The 22,149-nt window shown below is 37.9% G+C and overlaps 1 protein-coding gene across 3 annotated transcripts in view; it reads right to left on the bottom strand.

The window, feature by feature from the left end:
• Positions 1–22,149, bottom strand: part of CRMP (Collapsin Response Mediator Protein) — a 272,256-nt gene that overhangs the window by 242,623 nt on the left and 7,484 nt on the right. For 2 of the 3 annotated variants that reach the window (XR_016546993.1, XM_090374441.1), the window contains exon 2: positions 9,825–10,420. Coding sequence is in view for 2 of the 3 variants with exons in the window: in XM_090374441.1 (XP_090230567.1) it covers positions 9,825–10,169 (345 nt within the window). In the remaining variant the exon portion in view is untranslated. Of the gene's footprint in view, positions 1–9,378; positions 9,415–9,824; positions 10,421–22,149 lie in introns of those variants that run through there. The other variant, XM_090374444.1, reaches the window with a different exon arrangement.

The raw sequence follows: 22,149 nt of genomic DNA, 5'->3' as shown, positions 1-22,149 counted from the left end.
TCTACAAACACAAAAAAGGACTACCAACCTCACTCCTTGGAATAGACTGCAATCATGCTACAAATATCAAACAGGAATAAATAAACCTATGGAATAAACTTCTCTCCCTTTGGCAAGTTAGATGGGATGAAAGTCCCACTGGAGAGGTCACCAGACTTTTTATCCCGGATATCACCTTTGCCATGAATAAGCCGCGTTGTAATTGGTTCTACCCATCCATGAGCACGTCTTACATCCTAACAGGACATGGTGCTCTTAAAGCGAAACTATTCAAATTCGGACTGGCGACAAATCCTCATTGCTCCTGTGGGGAAGAAGAATCCTGGAACCACATCCTATTGTCCTACCACAACTACGAAGAACAACGGACAACACTTAAAAATAAGGTTCAGAACATCTCAGAAGTCAATCTTAAAGCCTTAATTGAAAATGAGACTAACTTTCAACCACTTCAAATCGATGTCTTCAGCAGAAGAATGCAGATGCTTCACCACACTGGATAATTCAATAAGCTCTTGCTGAGCTGTTCCCTGTGTCACTGAATTCTTTTAATCTCTGAGGGTGTCAGAGATGTCAACCACTGGTGTTTTTTTTATTATTATTTATTTATTATTATTAATTTATATATTGTATTTATTTATTTTATTATTATTATTATTTTTTTCTTTCTGCTGGTACTCAGGACTGGGCATCGTGAGTACAGGACTGCTGGCATCCACTGGTATTGCACTACCTCCAGTGGATGCGGGATTTTAGCGCACTACTGAGGCGCAGATAGTAGATTATGTCCGGCTCCACGTGCCTTGGGACGGGCATCAGGCAGCAGTTGCTCAGGTGTTGGGTAATCACATTTCTGGCCCTGTTTACATAGATTCTGTAGTCAAGACAGAGAATTTGTGGAGATGGACCCAGGTCCTGGAGCCTCTACAAACAGGCTACATACATAAATGTCATTGAGTGTGTATACATGAATTTCTTTTACTTTTGAGTCTTGAGAGTTTTGTTGTGTTTTACAATTTTGTAAGAGAAGCTTCACTTTCTGCTGGAGTTTCTTACACAGGTTCAAATGATTGTAAATAGAGAGTGTCTCTATTTATGTATTTTTGTATTTAAGTAAATAAATAAAAAAAAATGAATGATAATTGTTTGATGCTACAGTAGCAGTAGACGTTTCATATCACTAGACAAGAGAAAATATAAACAGAAATTACGGGTCAAGGTCATCGAATAACTAGATCCGTTTACACTAGGCTTCCGCACTCCATACCCATGCTTCTATATGACCTTAAAGACTGACCTTGAGCCGCCAGTTAACCTCCATACGAAAATTATGGTTTATTTGCAACCCCTACTGATGCCAAGTTACTTCTGACGCTTCTCTAATTTCTTTTTTTCGTATGATAACCATAGATGCATGTGGCTGAAATCTAAACACCCTATGGTAATTTTTATCGTATGGTCGCCATCTGAAAACTCCTATTTAGTCCAATGTATTTCTGACTGCCTTAAGGTTTTATTTCCCTGTGATATGGACCTTAACAGGAAATAATGCGATATGGTCACACGTTAATTTTGGTGCCTTTAATACGGTCAGAATATTCAACCAAAACCCGACATATAGATAGCCTTGATAAACTGACTATCAAAACAGAATTATTGTTGGTGTTGTGGCTACTTTAATAATGATGGAAAATCAAATTGTCCAAGCTTACAACATACAGAATTTATTAACGGTCGGATGACGGATTTTAACTTCCAGAAAGAGTAACTGTGACAGAAATAAATTCCGCAGGAAAGAGATCTAAAGACTGTGCGGTCGAATATTGGAGTCTGATTAACGTCGATTTACACTCTAGTACAGACAGCAGGACTAGAGTATGAAAGCGCCCGCATAGGCAACAGATCCATCATGTGTCGCCTTTACTGTACAAATTATGAGGCTGAAAAATAATTATGTGAGGGAATGTTCTCATGACAAGGACTGGCTCCATTGATATGTCTCAGAGGACGAGATCAAAAGACTGCCGCATGTTTAAAGAAAAATATCACATTAAGTACATCTTGCAATACTGCAATTTTAACCCTAAGGCACTAGCCAGTTGCATGATGATAATGCAATTGTGCATTGCTCCAGATCTCTTTATGAGTTGTTCGAGATACACGATGCTGAAATCAGTAACTTCCTACCGTAACTCGTGCAGCTTGCGAAGAAGCGGAAAAAATTTTATTTGGTGGTGTACCAGAGAATACCGATGAAATGAGAAGACAGAGAGAAACTTCGGACACATGCTGTATAAGAGACAATTATAGGAGTTGTATAAGAATTAACAAAAAAATCACATTACAGAAGTCGAGACAAGATGCTCGAAAATATGGTCACCATGGTCATCAGTACGACGTACGATCCCCTCCAGCAGCTAAACAGACTTGACAGCGGTGAACCATGCTCAATATAAGGGTGTCTATAAGATTCTACACGAGCCTCTGTAGCCGAGTGGTCAGGAGCGGGAGTTCAGTAGCACACGCTCTTTGAGTAGATCGGTGTTCAAGTCTCTGACTGCTAAATACGGTCGATCTGCCAACCCGCACTGGACCAGCGTGGCAGATTATGGTCCATTTCCCTCAACATGAATCGCTGAGGAGGCTTCCATCCTGTTTGATAATGGCTGCGGTTTACCTTTTTACTTTATAAGAATCTATGGCAACAAATCCCACTCTTCCACCTGCACAGACCTAGCTCACAAAGTGACCGAGGAGTTGGCTGTCGGCGGGCAATGCGATGCCCAAGGGCGTCCCACGCATATTCGATCGGATTTGTCTGCTGATTGTGCTGGCCACGACAGTTAGTGTCACAGTGGCATATTGTTTAGGGTAAGGAGCCACCTGGGGTTTTCCATAACTTTGCTGGCCATGGCAATTATTGGATATATTCAGTTTCAAGATATTCCTCAACCATTTGAGCTTTATGTTCAGTGGCGTTGTAGTGCACCAAAAGAAAAACTGTGCAAACTGCGCCTCTAAAAAAGTCTCACACTACTGTTCATACTACGGTTCCTAGATCTGTTCTCGGTACCTCTGTGCAGTTACAGTATCCCTAACACAAACATGAAGAGGGGTACGGCAGCTGATTATGATTCCGCCACACACGAGAATATTACCTTCGCCCTTTGATGTTGGAGGGATGGTACCGCATTTCTCGTTGTCTGCAGATGAAATAACGTCTAGAATCTGTTTGTAGGCTGTTTGTTTGTTGTTTGTTTATTATTTTTTTTAGGAGCATTAGCAACTAAGGCCATATTGCTCCGGGGATATGTGGTGGTCATTCCCTGACCTTTCCGCATCCTCCGTATTTGGTGGTTTGTAGGCTAAAACGGGACTCATCAGAACTGTACACCATTTTTCAGGGCTCCAAATCACGTGCTCATGGTCCCAGTTTTGACTAGTTTTGCGGTAGTTTGGGGTAAATTCAAGTGGACTCTACCTAAGGAAGACATAGCACTGGCTTCCTTGCGTAGAGTCCACTTGAATTGAGCTTCCAGTTTGGAAATGTTTTCACCTGTAGCCGCAGAAAACTCAAGGACAGTTGATGACAGGACACCGTAGGATTCCGTTTTGTTGTTAGAGCCAGAAAGCGGTATGTTCTGGTCGACGTAGTCCTTCGGCTACCTTGGACAGCTCTTCTTGTAATGGTTCCTGTGTTCTGAAACTGCTTCCATAGTGCCGAGAAGACTCTACGTGGCACATTAAGTCAACGTGCCATTCCGCCTGCGACTGCCGGCTTCAACTCGTTCAATGGCTCACCATTTCAAAAAAAAAATCATCTAAACGACGATTACTTGCTATCTTGAGTACCGAAGGTATGGTTATATCACTGAGCAAACCAAAAAACGGAAACGAAGTGATGTTGTCGCAATTCGTGTTTTTATAGGCACGAATAATTTGCATAATATGTAGCTCTCTAAGGTAGTAGATCGATTTCTATTGAATACTCGGAATTTGCATGCCAGGATGCCTATTATATCAAATATTCGACTTGGGCGACACTGTTCAGAATAAAATATTCATGATAAACATTTTGTTCTGTTGGTTGTTTAGTTGTTTTGATGTTTATTGGCGCATTGACAACAGAGATCATAGTGCGCCATTTTGTTCTGTTAATTTTGTCAAGCAGTTTCTTTTAGAATAAACAAGTATGAGAGTAATTTCCTCCCTAGGAAAACATTGGTATTCTTCAAGTTACTATTAATACACTTTCCAAGCAGTGTATTAATAGTATTAATACACTGCTTGGAAAAGACTAGAGGCAATACTGCTATAGTATTAGTTTAATACTATAGCAGTATTGCCTCTAGTTACGAAAATAAAAATAATAAGTGAATAAATAATGTATATTAAATTTATTTATTTAAAAAATTATAAAAAATATGTTTTACATGTCATCGATACACGGTTTTTATTTAAGTTTTCGTGTTTTTCATTTTACAATTGGTTGCTAAATATTCAAAGAAACCGCTTACAATATAATGTAATTTATAGTTTATGTTATGTATACTATAATACAAAATGAAAGCATATTAGTTGGCGCTTCAAAATTTGCTTTTCTTTTTCAACTTTGGTCTTTTATTCCAAAACTAAGACTATAAATTTTTCTTGAAAACTTAAGACGCCTTCTAGTCGGTCTCAGTTACTAATTCCAGTCAGTTTTCAAACTCGTCTTCCTGTCAGCCCGATTTAATTGATCACATCCTGTGCAGACTTGAAGAATACCAATGTTTTCCTAGGGAGGAAATTACTCTCATACTTGTTTATTCTAAAAAAAATTCTTCCAGTGAGCAGTACATTTCATTTTGCCCGAAAAAAATGCTGGGGTTATTCTCCGTTTCATAGGTTGCTTTGGGGAAATATGTTTCTTGTTACAATACGGGTTAATAAAAATACAGAATTTCCTTGAACAAGAAGTCTTCCTGTAAAGACTGCTAAAATACTTAGTGTTTATTTTCATACAATCAAATATTTTATCCGTTTATAAGTATTCGAGACTGGATATTATTATTTTTGATTCTGTAGTAGAGCTAAACGCTAAGAAGTATAATTATATTTCCTTGTAATTGCAGATGAAATTCCGAATTTTATTTTCCCCCCAACATTGTTTTTGAAGCTTCAGGTACGTTCACATCTATTAATATCTTCCTGGTTTGTCTAATGCTTTCAAACAATTGTTTCCATGTCCGCCAAACAACGTAGTAAGTTCTTGCCAGCTATTATCCCAAGTGTTACTAAAAACATAAGGGAAAAAAATAAGAAGGGAGGAGATTAGAGGTTATTCAAGGTTAGTTGCTGAAACTGCGAGCTGCTGATGTTGTCTCTCTCTGCCAATCCCCTACCTTTAAGTAAGTAATGACATAATCTACTCCTAATGGAGTAGTCACATGCTTTGACTCGTAAAAAAAAGAACACTTCTTTTATTGTGTGGTGAAGCATGAGAAAATATTGAAACAAAGCTAACGGAAATGTGGAGGTGCAAAGAACACAAAACTCGGTGTCCTTGTCCGACGAATCGCACTTGTTCTTGACTTTCAGACATCAACTTAAAAACCTGAACGTTGGAATTTATGATGTTGGCTCATCTACTATCTACATGGTAACAAACTGACCATCCCATTAATGTCAAACAAAGGTTTACCCGAGATAGGAAAATAAAAAAAAAAGAAAAGTAAACCAACTTGGGAGAGGACGGTCGAAAATGGTCCTTGTGGGTAGTACAGTTGGTATAATGACTGTTCTCTCAACACCGGGTTGAAAAGACCCGATTTCGAATCCCGTCAATGAAGCGAAAAAAAGAATTATGGGTCTTTTTTCATAACGTGGCTGAGTTAGTCGGTATTAGGCGAGGGTAGCATGGTTTTTCTCCCCGAAACTCTGGTGTTTCATCCAGTAAACAATAAATCTACCTCAGAACACAAGTGATTTACAGACAATATATACAGAGCAATATGGCCTGATGATCCTAAAACCCTACTACAACAACAATTTCATAGTCAGCATGCATTCAACGAGGACTCTATTCCATCATTTATGGAATGCATTCGACCAACAAGGCCTGCCTTGTTAATCAACGCCAAAGAGACCATAAAACAGAAAATTTTACACTTAACTGATTTAAGGCAATCGATTCAATAAAACCCTCGTCAATTAGGTCGGAAGATAATTTTACGGCGTTCAGAAATGAAGTGAAAATTAGCAGAGGAAGTTATTGTGAGAGTAAATCGGCTTAATATTTTGTTTAGGTTTAATTATTATTTAGTGTAGAAACTACACACACATAAAAAACTTGTTACAATGTTGGATTCTTTCGTTCGTGTGGTTAGAATCTAAGTGGGAGAGATTTGATTCAGTATTGTGAGAACGAAAGGAACTGATAAAACAAATTATTATACTGTGCAATGAGGGAAGCCAAGTGGAGCAAATCGATGCTATGGAGACGAATGCATAGGGTATGGTTCCGTCGAGATAGCCTCGATAAAGAAAAGCTAGTTGACACAGAAAACGACGAAACATCCCCGATGAAATAATGATGGAACACTAAAGAAAAGATTACCAGAGGGACCACTGTACTTGGAACAGTAACAGAGGGCACATAAAGCGAATGATATTCTTACTTAATGAAGTCTCATTCACTTTATGTTTGCTCTACTACCCTTTGCCATATAATCTGGGATAATAACACTGGGTCTACCTTCTCTGGTAAAATTCTGATTTTTCAGGACGTTGGCGAGATTCCAACACTGGAAAAATTACACAGAATGCAGAATGATTCCAATCACGTTTAGAATTTAGAAACGCTGGTTGTTATTAGATACTGTGATAATAAAAAACGAATAGAATTTATGTCGAACTATATTACAACATAAACTGAATAGGAATTACCTGCTAGTGACAGCGACGAATCCAAACAGAAGAATTGACAGATGGAAGATGGTTTAGGAGAGTGGTCGAGAAAGGCTGACACGAGTCACAGATTACTTGTAAAAAAGGCATTTTAGTTAACACCTAATGGAACTTTGGAAATCATCATTGTGAGACTAAAGCTTTCTCGTATTATGAAAAGTTAATTGTTTTTAAAATCTAGTGTTTTTTAGCTTTGTAAATATTTTGAAAATCGCTTATATTTTATAACTATTTAGATGTTTTTTAACGTTAACGTTATATTTTTATTTGGGCCTAGTGTATTTCTAAGTACTTTTATCTGTATATTATGCCTGATTTAACTTATATTTTGCATTTAATAAGTAATTTATATTTACATATTTACATTTAATCTATATTTACATGTATTATTTTTATTTTGTGTAACTGTCAATTTTAATGTAGTTTTGGTGTGCATTATTTATATATTGTAATCAGGAAAAAGTCGCAATGTTTAAAAAAAATGGATACTCTGATTCAAGAACCTTTTAAAGTATACTCACATATCACATTGAAACACTGTTTTAAATTGATAATTCAATTAGTTTCACAATTTAAATATTTTTTCATTTAATTTTAATTTTTTAACAATTATTTTATCATATATATATATATTTTTATTAATTATGAAAATTATTCAATGAAGAAGAGGGCGTAATCAAACAAGCAGCGAACGCTGTTATGATTTATGGAAGTTCAATACTTATTTTGAGAGAATGGCGTCCATGTTTGATGTTCAGTTTGCATACTGCCTTTCTTTGAATGTAATTAAAATCTGTATCTAGTGAAAAGTGAGGACATTGAAAAAAATTATATATTTATAAGTGTAGTTTCATTTTAAATGTCGGTATACGAAACAGCGTATTATTGCATAGGATGTTTGCAATTGGGATTAGAGGTAAGCTTAATATAAATATGACATGGATTCAATAATTTTTATAAAATCAGAGAAGTTTGGAAGTCGAAAATAAAACAATTTTAGGTTTTAAACAGAATAAATTTTAATAACTTTATATTGATTAAAAAAATTAAAACTGTAAACGTGTCTCGTTTTAAGCTTAATATTTTTTTGCATTTACATTGTACAAAAATATTAAGTTAAAATGAGAATATTAAGTTAAAAATGTGTTTAATGGTATGTGACAGGGAGATTCCTCCCCTTTGCGTACTATAACACGATAATTTGTTCCAAATTTATGGGGCAATGGGGTATGTATTTATATCACCACCAGAAATTCGGAAAAAAACATGCTTTTTATATATATTGAACATAAAAAGCGACTGCAGTTCTACAAGGGAAATTCTAACCCTTTTGCCTTTCTGAAATGTTGACAGTTCGATTGCCACTATTATTGTATATTTATTTCTGTATAATTTATCCAGTGTATATCTGTCTGTCTCTGTCTTCTTTCCCGAATCAAATTTCTGCCTACACCGCTGCGTGGGAGGCAGTCCCCGTCTAACGTTGCCACAATAAATGTACGAGTATGCTTGACAGATATATAGGCAGGATGATTTATAAATATGTTAACACTAATGGTGAAAAATATAAATATCACTTTATATATATATATATATGTGTGTGTGTGTGTGTGTGTGTTGCATCTCTTAAATTGTAAGAAATTGCTGACAATTTAAATAGTTGTCCTTGCTATTATTTTTTTTATTTTTCATTCTTTCTCTTGTTTTTTTTTTTTTTTTTTAAATTTTGCACCTTTATTGGGTACAAAAATATTAAGTTAAAATGAGACATCGTTGGGACAAAATGTCTGTTTAAATGGTATATGAGAGGGAGATTCCTCCCCTTTGCGTACTATAATTTTGCATACATAGTAGCATTTGTGTACAGAACCTATCTGAATTCCATTGGCCTCCCATTAAAGCCTCGTAGCTTGAGTTGCCTTGACGATAACCCAGATCATAGTATTAATTGCTTTAAGAGAGTTTAATTTCCTTCCTGTTTTACAATTATATTATAGTTTTGTCTTTTCCGTCAACAAATGAAGCCATCCCTCTCTCTCTCTTTGCTTCTCTCCCAGAGCGCAGTACTGTAATTATGTTCCTGGATTATAAATATTTTACAGTATCTATCATTCAAGCGCAAGTATGTAATAAGAGTTACATTTTTCATAATTTAGATAATTTAATCTTCATATAATGGAACATATTTAAAAACAAAGTGAGCTAATTCATTTAGCTGTGTCACAAAACGCCTGGGAGATGGCACACATTTACAGTCTAGACTAGCTAACAGACAGAAAAGCGCACTACGTGATGACGTCATGTACCCTTAACGCGATGTTCAATACAGGCGTAAAGAGGGCTCTATCGATCTACTTCAAGCTCTTATTATTATCTGTATTTGTGAATAGTGCCTACTTTGGAGCGATAAGAAGTATTTCACACACTTACCTTAATCATTGTGAACCTGAAAGCTAAGAAATACCCACAATGCCTTTGTGATGAAAGGAAGTCTGGGAATGCTAAAAATAACGGAAGAATGAGCAACTGATTTAATCAAAATTAACCTTACGTTAATAATAAAAAATGCTGCGCTTGCGCAAACAAAAAATAAATAATAAAATAATATTGTCTTATTTTACAAGGAAGACATCAATATGAACTCTATCGCTTTTTAGTTCGAAGCTCACATCGGAACTTCTGTGAACCTGTCGTCTGCTTCTCTCGGGAGAAGGTTCTGGCAGTTCTTCTGCCAGAACTGTAAAATTTCTGCGAAATTAGTTTCGGATTTTTTCTGTTATAGATGTCGTTTATTTAAATAAATATTTTTCCTTTTTAATATTTACTTATTCAGAACGATAATATTAATGTTTTTATTTATTAAAATATAGACTTACTGCGTCGTTTCCGTATGGCTGAGCTTCTACTTCCGTTGCTTGCTTCATCGTCACCTCTTCTTCTACAGCAGATCCATTTTCCTGAGGCTCCTCTTGTTTTTCGTCTTCTGGTTCTGACTCTGCTTTCGGAGTCGACGCTGTAGAATCTTGACTACCCATTCGGGATTTGTGTCTTGGGGAATCTCTAGGAGAATCTCCTCCGATGTTGATAGATTTCATTTCGTTTGCATCAGGAATTGTGCAAAAGAAAGAATTAGACTTGAATTTTCGTTGAGGTGTGCCCGCCTGGCTTCCAGGTTGACTGGACTGAGATTCACGACTGGGAGATGACATTGGGGAAGCCATAAATGTTGGACGTGAGTTAGAAGGAACTTATCGATTGTCTAATGGAAGTAAATTAGCACACCGCTGTATGGAGCAGTACCTTGGTTTTGAGGATAGCTAGTCAGGAAGACTTTATCCGGAAGATATTTATTGCATATATCACCACGTGAAACAGAAATGCTCGTTGTGTGCAGTTTTCCTTCTGTTCAGGCACTTTTCTACTTTGCAATGGAAAGACTTCGGCCGGAAGTATGGACGAACCTGATTAGCACCTGCAATTGCCAAACATGCGTGACTTTATTACGTGCAGCACATAATCACAGTACGGAAGGTTAATTATGAGGACAAGAAAAGTCAAAATATGTTTATCAGAAAATATTAAAATCTAAATGTAAAGTATGTACAGTAGCATGAATCATTTCATATTCATTATGCAGCATGAATCATTTCCTATTCATTATGCAGCATGAGAACATTTCTATTTTGGCTAAATTTTGAACACCGAAATGAGATTTTGGAAGATCTACAAAAAAATTGTAGAGTTGTCAAAAGCAGCTCTACAGTTTTTTGATGCTTTATGACAGTCTATAGTAGGAGAAGTATGAAAATGATCAAAGTTGAATACAGATCTCTCAAAGCTTGTTTTGCTGAGATAGGGGGAGCAGGATACTAAAATCAATTGTGAAAATATATGTGTGAGAAAAGTGAAAAAATTGGTCAGGGAAGAACCACCGTGTATCAATTCGTGAATTTGTTCATGAAGCCCGTTTGAGTATTGGCTTTGTGAAAAATATCTTCCAAAACCACTTGCACGTACATAAAGTTTCTGCTTGATAAGATCCTCCAACTATTGTTACTTTTCCAGAAGATATAAAGGCAGAATTGTGGAGTACTTTGACCAGCATTACTTATTTTCACGACTAGTGACTATGGATGAGAATTATATCGTTTTGAAAAATGGTAAATCCGAATCTCATTCCGAACTGAGAATGTTTGTATTGTTTGGAACGTTCCCAATACAAACATTTAAAGAGAGTCAGAGGGCGCTGACTCTCTTTAAAAATTACATCTAGTAGTAGTAGTAGTGGCACATGATGCAAGAAAGCAAGTGTAGGAGCTTATGCAGCATCAGCCAAAAAAAAAAAAAAAAAAAATCACACCTTTACCTCCAAATGCCTGTCCAGTTCCTCCTTAAATTTATTTAACCTATCAACTTCCACAACGACAGATGGAAGTTTGTTCCAGCAATTAACCACCCGCTGGCTAAAGGCAAATTTCCGCACATCTATTCTACATCTGTCCTTTCTTAATTTGAACTTATGTCCCCGTAGGTTGGTAATCTGAACAAGTGGAAGGATCCCATCAGAATTCAGCGTGCTCAACCTGTGAATTACAGGCTCTGAAAAAGTGTTTGCCTTTTTATTTACCCAATTGTTATTTTACATTGTACTTTATACATAGTCTTATAGTTATAGTTACGCCGGTTATTTTTATTTTTAATTTAGATAAAGAGTTTTTGTAGATTACTACTTAATATACGTAAAACCGTTTTTTCGTTCGAACCTTGCAGCCATTGTTTTTGTATGAGTAGTAGGGAATTCAAATTTTTAATTGTGGTAACTAGGTAGCTCTAACGTATAATTATATAGCGTAATACGCATCACTGCATTTAGGATTCAATTAGATAGCGTAGTATTGACAATTAATTAATTTAATTTATTGATCTTATTAATTTAAAATATCATGCCCCAGACTAGAGCAGCAAAGCAACGGGCACAAAGTGGCAGGAGTGCTGCGACTCGGGGAAGAACTGAGGGGGCCGATTCTCCAACGCATCACAGCCTAAAAAAATGTGCAACTTGTGAAATGTTTGCCGAACTCTCTGGAACAGAACATGATCTAGCCAAGGAGGATATATTTGTGTGTGCCAGGTGCAGAGAGTGTCTAGAAATTAGGCATCAACTCAGCGTTCTACTGGGCGTTTATGAGAGCTTGAGGTGTAGGGTAGATGCCCTAGAAGAAATTAATATGAGGAGCCTGTCAAGCTCTCAGCTGCCCAACTGAACGCCAGAGCTCACTCCTGGGCATCAGGCAACACAGCGGCAATCTCCAAGGCAGAATGCGCTGGTCCTAAAGGAACTAGTTATTGTTGGTGACTCTATTGTCAGGGAGACGGGGAATATATTGAGTAAAAAGGATAGATGGAACAGGACCAGGGTATGTCTGCCAGGGGGAAAAAGTTGATGACGTTGTAAAGCATATATCATCTTTTAAGGGCACAAAAGGTGATATTGTTGTACACATTGGCACCAATAACATTAAGAGTAGGAGATCTGCAGATTTGCAATTCATAAAGGGGTATCGAAGGGTGACACGAGTAATTACAGACCAGATAGTTAAACTTCTGTTCCGGGTAAAATAATGCAGTCACTGGTTAAAGATGCATTTCAGGATCATCTAGACAAGACTGCAGCAATAATTCAGACACAGCATGGATTTGTTAAGGGAAAGTCTTGTCTGACAAATCTGATTGGTTATTATGATGTGGTTACAAAGGAACTAGATGCAAAAAATAATTTTGATATCATATATTTGGATTTCAGGAAAGCTTTTGACACTGTTGCGCATGGAAGACTATTGTACAAATTGGAGCAGAATGATATTAATGGTAAGTTGCTACAATGGATAAAAGGATGGTTAAGTGGGAGAAGACAGAGGGTGGTAATCAATGGGTGCTGCTCTTCATGGACTAATGTTATCAGTGGAGTCCCACAGGAACTCCACTGATAACATTAGTCCATGATAACATTGATAACATTGTGATAACATTCAGTGTTGGGTCCACTGTTATTTTGTATATTTATCAATGATATTGATGAGGGTATATCAGGCTTAGTGTCGAAGTTTGCAGATGATACAAAGGTTGGCAGGGTTGTTAATGACAGTAATGGCAGTGTGCTACTGCAACAGGATCTAGATAATTTGGGCAGATGGGCTAAGAAGTGGCAACTGAAGTTTAACCTTGACAAATTCAAAGTACTGCATATGGGTAGAAGTAACTCCAGAGAAACGTACCAACTGTGTGGTACTACACTTAAGGTGGTAGAAAATGAAAAAGACCTGGGAGTAATTGTGCAGTCAGATATGAAGTTTTCTGAGCAATGCAGACAGGCTGCCAGGGCAGGTCATGGGGTTTTGTCAATGATATATAGGACTTTTGCTAGCAGAGAAAAGCAGGTGATTGTCCCTCTGTATAAGGCAATGGTCAGGCCACGCCTTGAGTACTGCGTACAGGTCTGGAGGCCTCATTTTAGGAAGGATGTCGATTTGCTTGAGCGTGTACAGAGAAGGGCAATAAGATTGGTGAGGGGAATGAAGGGATCCTCTTACCAAGAGAGGCTTAAGTTCTGCAAATTGCAGTGGCTGGAGACTAGGCACCTGCACGGTGATCTGATTGAGGTGTATAAGACCTTGAATCGATTGAGCATGCTGAATTCTGATGGGATGCTTCCACTTGTTCAGATTACGAACCTAAGGGGGCATAAATTCAAATGAAGAAAACACAGATGTAGAATAGATGTGCGAAAATTTGCCTTTAGCCAGCTGGTGGTTAATTGCTGGAACAGACTTCCATCTGTCGTTGTGGAAGTTGATAGGTTGATTAAATTTAAGGAGAAACTGGAGAGGCATTTGGAGGGAATGGTGTGATTTTTTTTTTTTTTTTGGCTGATGCTGCATAAGCTCATACACTTGCTTTCTTACATCACATGCCACTACTACTACTACTACCACTACTACTACTACTTAACCAGTACAGGTCAATGTTGCAAAAAAGTCGTGAGTCAGGGTTAAATTTTAAAGTGTCTACGATTCTGCCCAGACACGATAGAAGGGAGTAACCCTTGTCAATCAATTCGGCCCCGGAGGGAATGTGCAAGGCTCAAGGGGTAGAATTTTTTTCAGCGTGGTCTGTGCTTGTTAACAGGAGAGACTGCTTCTACAGGGATGGGATACACTTAAATAGAAAGGGTGCAAGAATATTTGCTGATGCTATCGAGGCAGTGTTAGGTGGGTCGGAAAACTGATAGCTTGGGGGGATACAGGGACTAATAGATTAACAGTAGCCGTAGGCAGAGTTTAAGGTGATTCTTGCACAACTTCTATTAGAATTTTTTTTTTTTTTTTTTTTTTTGATTTGGTAGTTGTTGGCGCATCGGCTTCTGTGGCCATATTGCACCTCCCAAGGTTTCTGCAGTACTTTGATCCAAGCCCGAGGCGGGAATCGAACCCGCGACCTTTGGGTTGCCGGGCAGGTACTTTACCCACTCGGTCTATTAGAATAAGTAGCGACCTGGAGTGAGGGGTGCTGGGGGTTTCAGGGACTGATGGCAGTCATCGTGAAACAGGTGGGTATATGGGATGTGTTAGGGTAACTAAAAATAAGGATAGGTACATGTATACTTGCATGTGTACCAATGCTAGAAGTATAGTAAATAAATTTGATGAATTTGAAGTGTTGGTCAAGACATCAAAGGCGGATATTGTTGGGATAGCAGAGACGTGGTGTCACACAGTTATAAGGAATGCAGAACTGGAATTTGGGGAGTATAATGTGTACAGAAAGGATAGACAGGATAGGAAGGGAGGAGGTGTTATGCTAATAGTTAAGAAACACTTAAAATTGAAGGAGGTACAGCCAGTCGAAATCGCTGGACAGTGCAGTGTCGAGTCAGTTTGGTGTGACATAAGCACTGCGAAAGCAAAAGTAAGAGTAGGATTGTGTTATGGGCCTAATGACTCGAATGAGAACAATGAACAATTGTACTGAGAAATAGAGTGGGCTAGTAAATCAGAATGTCTTATAATGGGGGATTTTAACTTCCCAGATATTGCTTGGAACTTGTGGATTGGTCACTCACACACTAGTAAGACGTTTGTGGATTTATTGGATGATTGTTTTCTGCAGCAGCATGTTCGAGAGGCAACCAGAGAGGGTAATACTCTTGATCTGATTATCAGCAGTAATCATTCGTATATTAAGAATTTGCAGATAAAGGTACTACTAGGTGGCAGTGATCACAGTGTACTGATGTGGGATTTACTTAAAGATATAATTACCATCAGGGGTAAATGAAAGGGTTTGTGCTTCCGTAAAGGTGAGTACAGTGGTCTCAGACAGTTTTTAAATTCTGGCAGATCTACTACGGAAAACATTGGCAGATCTACTACCGCGAAGGACAAGGGGGCTGTGCACCTGAACGTTTGGTTTGGATTAGTTATTAAAGAGCAGAAAGGATAGCCAAGAATTTGTAGTTTCGTTACTGGCTTTTAACGGTATGATATCGGTTATCTGCTGTGCCGATTCGCGTTTTACCTAGCACTATGCATGAAGACATTTGGAGTGCGTCTTTAATATTATCTATCGCGACATATTTCCAACAGAATATTCCATCTGGACTGACGATTATCGAAAATATTGGAGAAATAATAAGAACACAAAAGGTTTCTGCGTCAGATCGACTAGCTACAACCAAAATTTGAAAAGTACTTTATAAATATTTGTGTTGATAAAGTGATATTAGGAAGCAAGTTTATGTAGCATCAGTCAAAAAGAAAAAAAAAAGTACATCTCTTGATAAGAATACCTTCCGTTTCATTAATCAGCTTAGTCACTCATCTTTGTACCTTCTCCATCAGGTAAATTTGATGAATATGAAGTGCTGGTCAAGACATCAAATGCGGACATTGTTGGGATATCAGAGACATGGTTTTACTCAGATATAAGGCATGAGGAATTTGAATATGGGGAGTAAAATGCGTAGAGAAAGAACAGACAGGATAGGAAAGGAAGTGGGGTTATGCTGTTAGTTAAGAAACCCATAAACTCTAAAGTGCATCCAGTTGACATGGGTGGCCAGTGCATTGTTCAGTTTGGTGTGACATAAGCACTGAGAAAGCAAAAATGACAGTAAGTATGTGTTATAGGCTTAATGACTCTAATGAGTACAACGAACAGCAGTATAGAGAAATAGAGTGGGCTAATGAATCAGAGGTCTTATAATGGAGGATTTTAACTTTCCAGATAATGACTGGAAATTTTGGTTTGGTCACCCACACACTAGCAAGACTTCTGTGCACTTATTAGATGACTGTTTTCTACAGCAGCATATTAGAGAGTAATACTTTTGATCTGATTATCAGCAGTGATTATTCATGCATCAAGAATCTGCAGATGAAAGAACCACTGGGTGGCGGTGATCACAGTGTATTGGTGTGGGATTTTCTTATAGGAGTAACTACCATCAAGGATAAAGGGAAAGGTTTTTGCTTTCGTAAAACTGACTAACTGGTTTCAAACAGTTTTTAAATTCTACACAGTTGAACAAAATGATAATGTTACCATCATTCTAAATGGGAAGCATTCAAGGAATTAATCATAGAAGTTACTAGGCTTTTAATACCAACTAAGAAAACCCCTCAAGGTTTAGGCCTAAATGGATGTCAGATGAACTAATGAGACCCATGACAGAGAAGAAAAATGCACGCCATGCACATAAATTATCATACGACACTGAAGCCTCTGGTAGTTATAAACTAGTCCGTAATGAAGAAACAACAAAGGAGGTTAGTCAAGCGAAGGCAGATTACGAGAAATCTTTGACAAAGACTTTACTTATGTAAACACTAGAAGAAAGGGGATCAATCAGATTGGTCCACTTTATATCGATGGTTCGACTGTTGATGATCCTGCTCATGTTGCTGACAAACTGAATGAATGTTCTACATCTACATTCACACATGAGGAATTCTTTAAGGGAAGTGGATGCCAGAATTTTGCCAAACTCTGACAGGGAGCTAAATTGTTTTGTAATGACTGAGAGGAAAGTGGAAGAGAAATTGTAGAAATTAAACATAAGAAATACACTTGGGATGGATGGGATCTATCCAATTATATTAAGCGAGGCAGCAAAGGAAGTAAGCAAACCCTTAGCCATAATGATGAGAGCATCCTTGAATTCAGGGGAGGTTACTGCGGACAAGAGATGTGCGAATGTATCCACAATTCACAAAGGGGAATCAAAGAATTTTCCTTTGTGAATGTAATTGCAGACCTGTTAGTTTAACTTCTGTCCAGGAAAAATAATGGAACTACTGGTTAAAGTAGTAATGCAGGACCATCTAGACAAGTCTTCAGTTATACCTCAGACACAGCATGCGTTTGTTAAGGAGAAGTCTTGTCTGACCTATTTCATTGGATTCTACGATGGGGTCACAAAGGAACTGGATGCAAAAATGAATTTTTATGCCATATACTTGGATTTCAGGAAAACTTTTGTTACTCTTGCACATAAAAGACTGCTGTACAAATTGGAGCAGTGCGGCATTAAAGGCACTTATTGCTATGGATAAAGGGATGGTTGAGAGGGGGAAGACAGAGAGTGGTAATCAATGGACACTGCTCTTCGTGGACTAATATTATTAGTGGAATTCCCCTGGGTTCGGTGTTGGGCCCATTGTTGTTTTGTATATTTATCAATGATATTTATGAAGTCATATCTGACTTAAAATCCAAGTTTGCAGATGATACAAAAGTTGGCTGGGTGGTAATTGGCAGTGATGACAGTATGCTACTGCAACAGGATATGGAAAAGTTAGGCAGATGGGCTGAGACATGACAGTTGAAGTTTAACATTGAAAATACAAAGTTCTGCATATAGGTAGCAGTAATCACCCTGTAACGTTTTCATTTTTATTTTCTCATTTTCCACTGCATCCAAGGTAGTGGAAAATGAGAAATACCTGGGGATGATTGTGTAATGAGATAGGATGTTCTCTGAGCAGTGCAGACAGGACCCCAGAGGAGCTCATGAGGTTTTGTCAATGATATACAGGAATTTTGATAGCAGGGATAAGAAGGTGATTTTCCCATTGTACAAGTCAGTGGTCAGGCCACATCTTGACTACTGCATTCAGGTCTGGAGGCTTCATTTTAGAAAGGATGTGGAGCTGCTGGAACGAGTAATGAGAAGGGCAACGAGATTGGTGAGGGGAACAAAGGGTTGCTCTTACCAAGGAAGGCTTCAGAGTTTAGGAGCGTCAGCAACTTAAGCCATATTGCTCCGTGTATACTGTCTGCAAAATTGCGCGTGTTCTGTGGTCGATTTTCTGTTTTCTGGAATAAAAAATACGAGTTTCATGCCACCATCGGCTAAGACCGACTAACTCAGTTACTTTGTGAAAAAGGCCCGTAAAAAGTTCTCAAGTCATCAACAGGACCCTAACTGTGCTGTAAATTTTTCAGTGCTTAATTATAAATCTTAAACTTCTTTTCTGCGTGTTTTTTTTTTTTTTTATATTAAACCGTACATTGTCATAGCAAAAAAAATAACGAAAACTGTTGTCATACACTGTGATTCCAAACTTTTAGGCTGGAGTTTACATGAAAAGCTTCTTGTTTCCCTTTTTTTTGGGATTTCTTATATTTAGGCTTTGCCAACACAACTTTTCCTGTGGTGCTATTACAGATCACCTTGCAGCTGTCAGAGGTTCAATAGTTTTCGTCGCTCTCTAACTATTCCATGCCATCTTTTCCTACTCTATTATCCTGATCAGCTCTGTAATCGTTTATCTCAGCATTCTCCTCTGTTATATTTTCTTAAGTGTATATGCATTCATGGCTTCTGTAACTTGCTTTAAAGACATTTCGTAATTGTAATGTATTAACCTGTCCCTCCTCTGCTATTTGCCCATTTGATAGAGTTTATGTTTATTTGAATTACTTGTCAGTCAAAGAAGTAACAAAGAGTTAGCGGGGAGGGGCAGCATTGTGTGGTAACGTAGAAATGAGCTTGGAATTTTCCCTTAAGAAAATAACTGTCTACCCAGGTTGCCCCTACAACAAACTATGGCCTTTGATCACTCCAATGAACTAAAAATTGACCTCTAGAAGTTGGGCATGAGAGTGAGTGCGTAAGATAGAATGAAGAATTGCGAGTTCACGCTGTTCAGGTGTTTAAGTCAAGCGAATCGACATCTGCAAGAAGGTCACAAAAGGAATTGTTATGATTAGAATTGTTTCATCCCACTTGCGTATTCTGTATTGGAGCCAGCAGTTCAAGAGACCTAGTTACAGACCATAATAGATGTACAAGGAAAAAGAGACTGTGAATAAGGTTATGTACATTATCAGGTTGAAGGAACAGACAGTTAGGGATTATTACCCTCAAAAATTGTAGAGCTGCATTGAGAGAATTAATAGATGCAGAATTTTATTCTCTAACTCCATAAATCTCAGTAAGACGTTTTTCTAAAAGAAGGCTATTTTCAGGTTACAAATTTGGTGTGGGTACTCACCTAACAAAATATTTATTTATTCATGGTGCGTTTATGCGCAGTATAAATAAATTAAGACAACTTCGAAATTCTATTCTAATTCAACAGAGAGTGACAGCACGATGCGGTAATTTTAGAACAGTCGTTAACATTTCAAGTTTTAGTAACACTTAAGAGAGCTAACTCCAATGGTGGATGTTGTGGTGATGCTGCCACTATCGACCAAAGTGCCAAAGTTTCAGAATTCAAAAAAGCCAGTGACATGTTAGAAGTTGAAGTATCAAAGACGGTTCTGTTTATTTCACACAAAACATGGTAAGGCAGCAAAAGCAAGTCGATTAATTTAAAAGGGACATATCATTTGTGAAAACAAGTTGCATTTGTTTTAAAAACAAAAGAAAAGTCAGAAGACCAAATGAAGAAACCAGGCGAAACGAATTCGAAATTCGTTCTTATTTCGCGGAAACTAACTAGACGAGCAGGGAACTGGGTTAGGTTCTACAGATGGATGTGAACGATTTGATCTGCCAACAACAACAACAACAGTCATGTTAAGGCAATCCAGGAACCAACTCATCTGTCCATATGTAATATGTACATAAATTGGGTGTGTTCTCTGGAGGATTTGCTTGTTTGCTGGACATAAAACCTGAATTTCCGTGGAGGGAAACTTGCTATAAACGCCTGAGACTAACTCAGCCACGGAGTGAAAAAAAAAAAAAAAAAAAAAGCCCACGAAAGTTCCTCGCGTTCTTGATGGAATTCGAACCCGTGCATTTCCCAACCGGTGTGGGGAAGAATGATGATTATAACCACTGTGCTGTAATCTACCACCAAGCTGAGAGTTCAACCCCACCACCACCACAGGCTTATAATACGATGTAAATTTGCAAAAAAACTCCTTTGAAACAAAAATATCATGATAAAAATGATAAGACGCTGTCACTGGCAAAGTTATGATTTACTGCAGTGTTTCTTAACCTGGTGCCTGCCAATTCCTACAGAAATTTCGCTGAAAGTATATTTTATAGTGCACGAAGTTATTAAATTAAAACTTAAAACGAATTGAAATTTTTTTAATTCAAAATTTAAACAATGCTAAGATAATTTCAATTCAAGTTTAAATTTTAAATAATTCCGATACGCTTCGGTTTACCCGAACATAGATCTAAACAGCATCGATATGCATGTGGGGTTTACTATTTTTCCGATTAGAAATGGAGGAGAAGGTTGGATTGAACATGCCCTCTAACGGGCAAGAACCGCTGATTTAAATATTTTGGTTCCTTATCGATCCATAACTTGCGCATGGAAGAAACCATCATAATTGTCCACGGTGAGAATTGTCATATTACTGTCCACAGTAGCATGTTGCAGATGAAGTGTTGGACGTAGTCAATAATTTTATCATCCAGAATGTTTTTCAGAGAATCCAGAAGTCATATGGTACAAGCTGACTTTGAGAGTTTAACAACTCCGAAACCGACTAATTCAGACACAGTATGATAACCCATGAAAGTTCCTCCCGCCTTGACAAGAATCAAACCGAGGTCTTTTCCCTCCTTATTTAGTTATTGCTGTTCGACCTATTCCCACTCCCCTGTCTTTTGTTCGCATTTAAAAGAGGATTCAAAGTACAGTTAATTCCCAACTTTTTGCTAACTTTTTTTGGTTTTTTATCCGATAGCCAAGTTAGCGTTAGTAGAGGCATACGATGCAAGAAAGCGAGCTTATGCAGCATCAGCCAAAAAAAAAAAAAAAAACCGCTCCGATTTCACCCCTCCGTTCGTTCGAAATACCTGTCCAGCTCAGCCTTAAATTTCTTTAGGCTATCAACTTCCATAACAAAAGATGTAAGTCTGTTCCACCAATCAACTACCCTCTGGCAAAAGGCAAACTTCCGCACATCTATCCTATAACGGTCTTTCCTCAATTTGAATTTATGCACTCTCAGGTGATTATTCTGAGCAAGAGGAAGAATCCCATTAGCATTGAGCATGCTCAAACCATTCAAGGCTTTATACACCAAAATCAGATCACCTCGCAGGTGGCTAGTCTCCAAACATTGTAATCTGCAAAATTTAAGCCTTTCTCCGTAAGATCAACCCTTTGTTCCATTCACTAATCTTGTTGCCTTTCTCTGTACTCGTTCCAACAGCTCAACATCCTTCTTAAAATGAGGCCTCCAGACCTGTATACAGTACTCAAGGTGTGGCCTGACCATTGCCTTATACAAGGGGATAATCACCTCCTTATCCCTGATAGAAAAATTCCTGTATATCATTGACAAGACACCATGAGCTACTCTTGCAGACCGTCTGCACTGCTCAGAAAATTTCATATCTGCCTGCACAATTACCCCCATGTCCTTTTCATACTCTACCACTGTCAGTGTAGTACCAAAGAGTTGATACGTTACTCTGGGGTTACTGCTTCCCATATGTAGTATTTTACATTTGTCAATGTTAAACTTCATTTGCCACCTCTCAGCCCACTGCTCAACTTTTCTAGGTCCTGTTGCAGCAGCGTATTGTCATTAGTGTCATTAACAACCCTGCCAACCTTCGTATCGTCTGCAAACTTGAAATTAAGTCTGATATACCATCATCAATATCATTTATAAATTCAGAAAACAACAATGGACCCAACACTGAACCCCGAGGGACTC

Source organism: Mastigoproctus giganteus, chromosome 5, assembly GCF_048544385.1.
Source record: "Mastigoproctus giganteus isolate SK-2022 chromosome 5, ASM4854438v1, whole genome shotgun sequence".
Classification (NCBI taxonomy): domain Eukaryota; kingdom Metazoa; phylum Arthropoda; class Arachnida; order Uropygi; family Thelyphonidae; genus Mastigoproctus; species Mastigoproctus giganteus.
The sequence above is the reverse complement of the archived record's forward strand: the minus strand, read 5'-3'. Positions and strand labels throughout refer to the sequence as shown.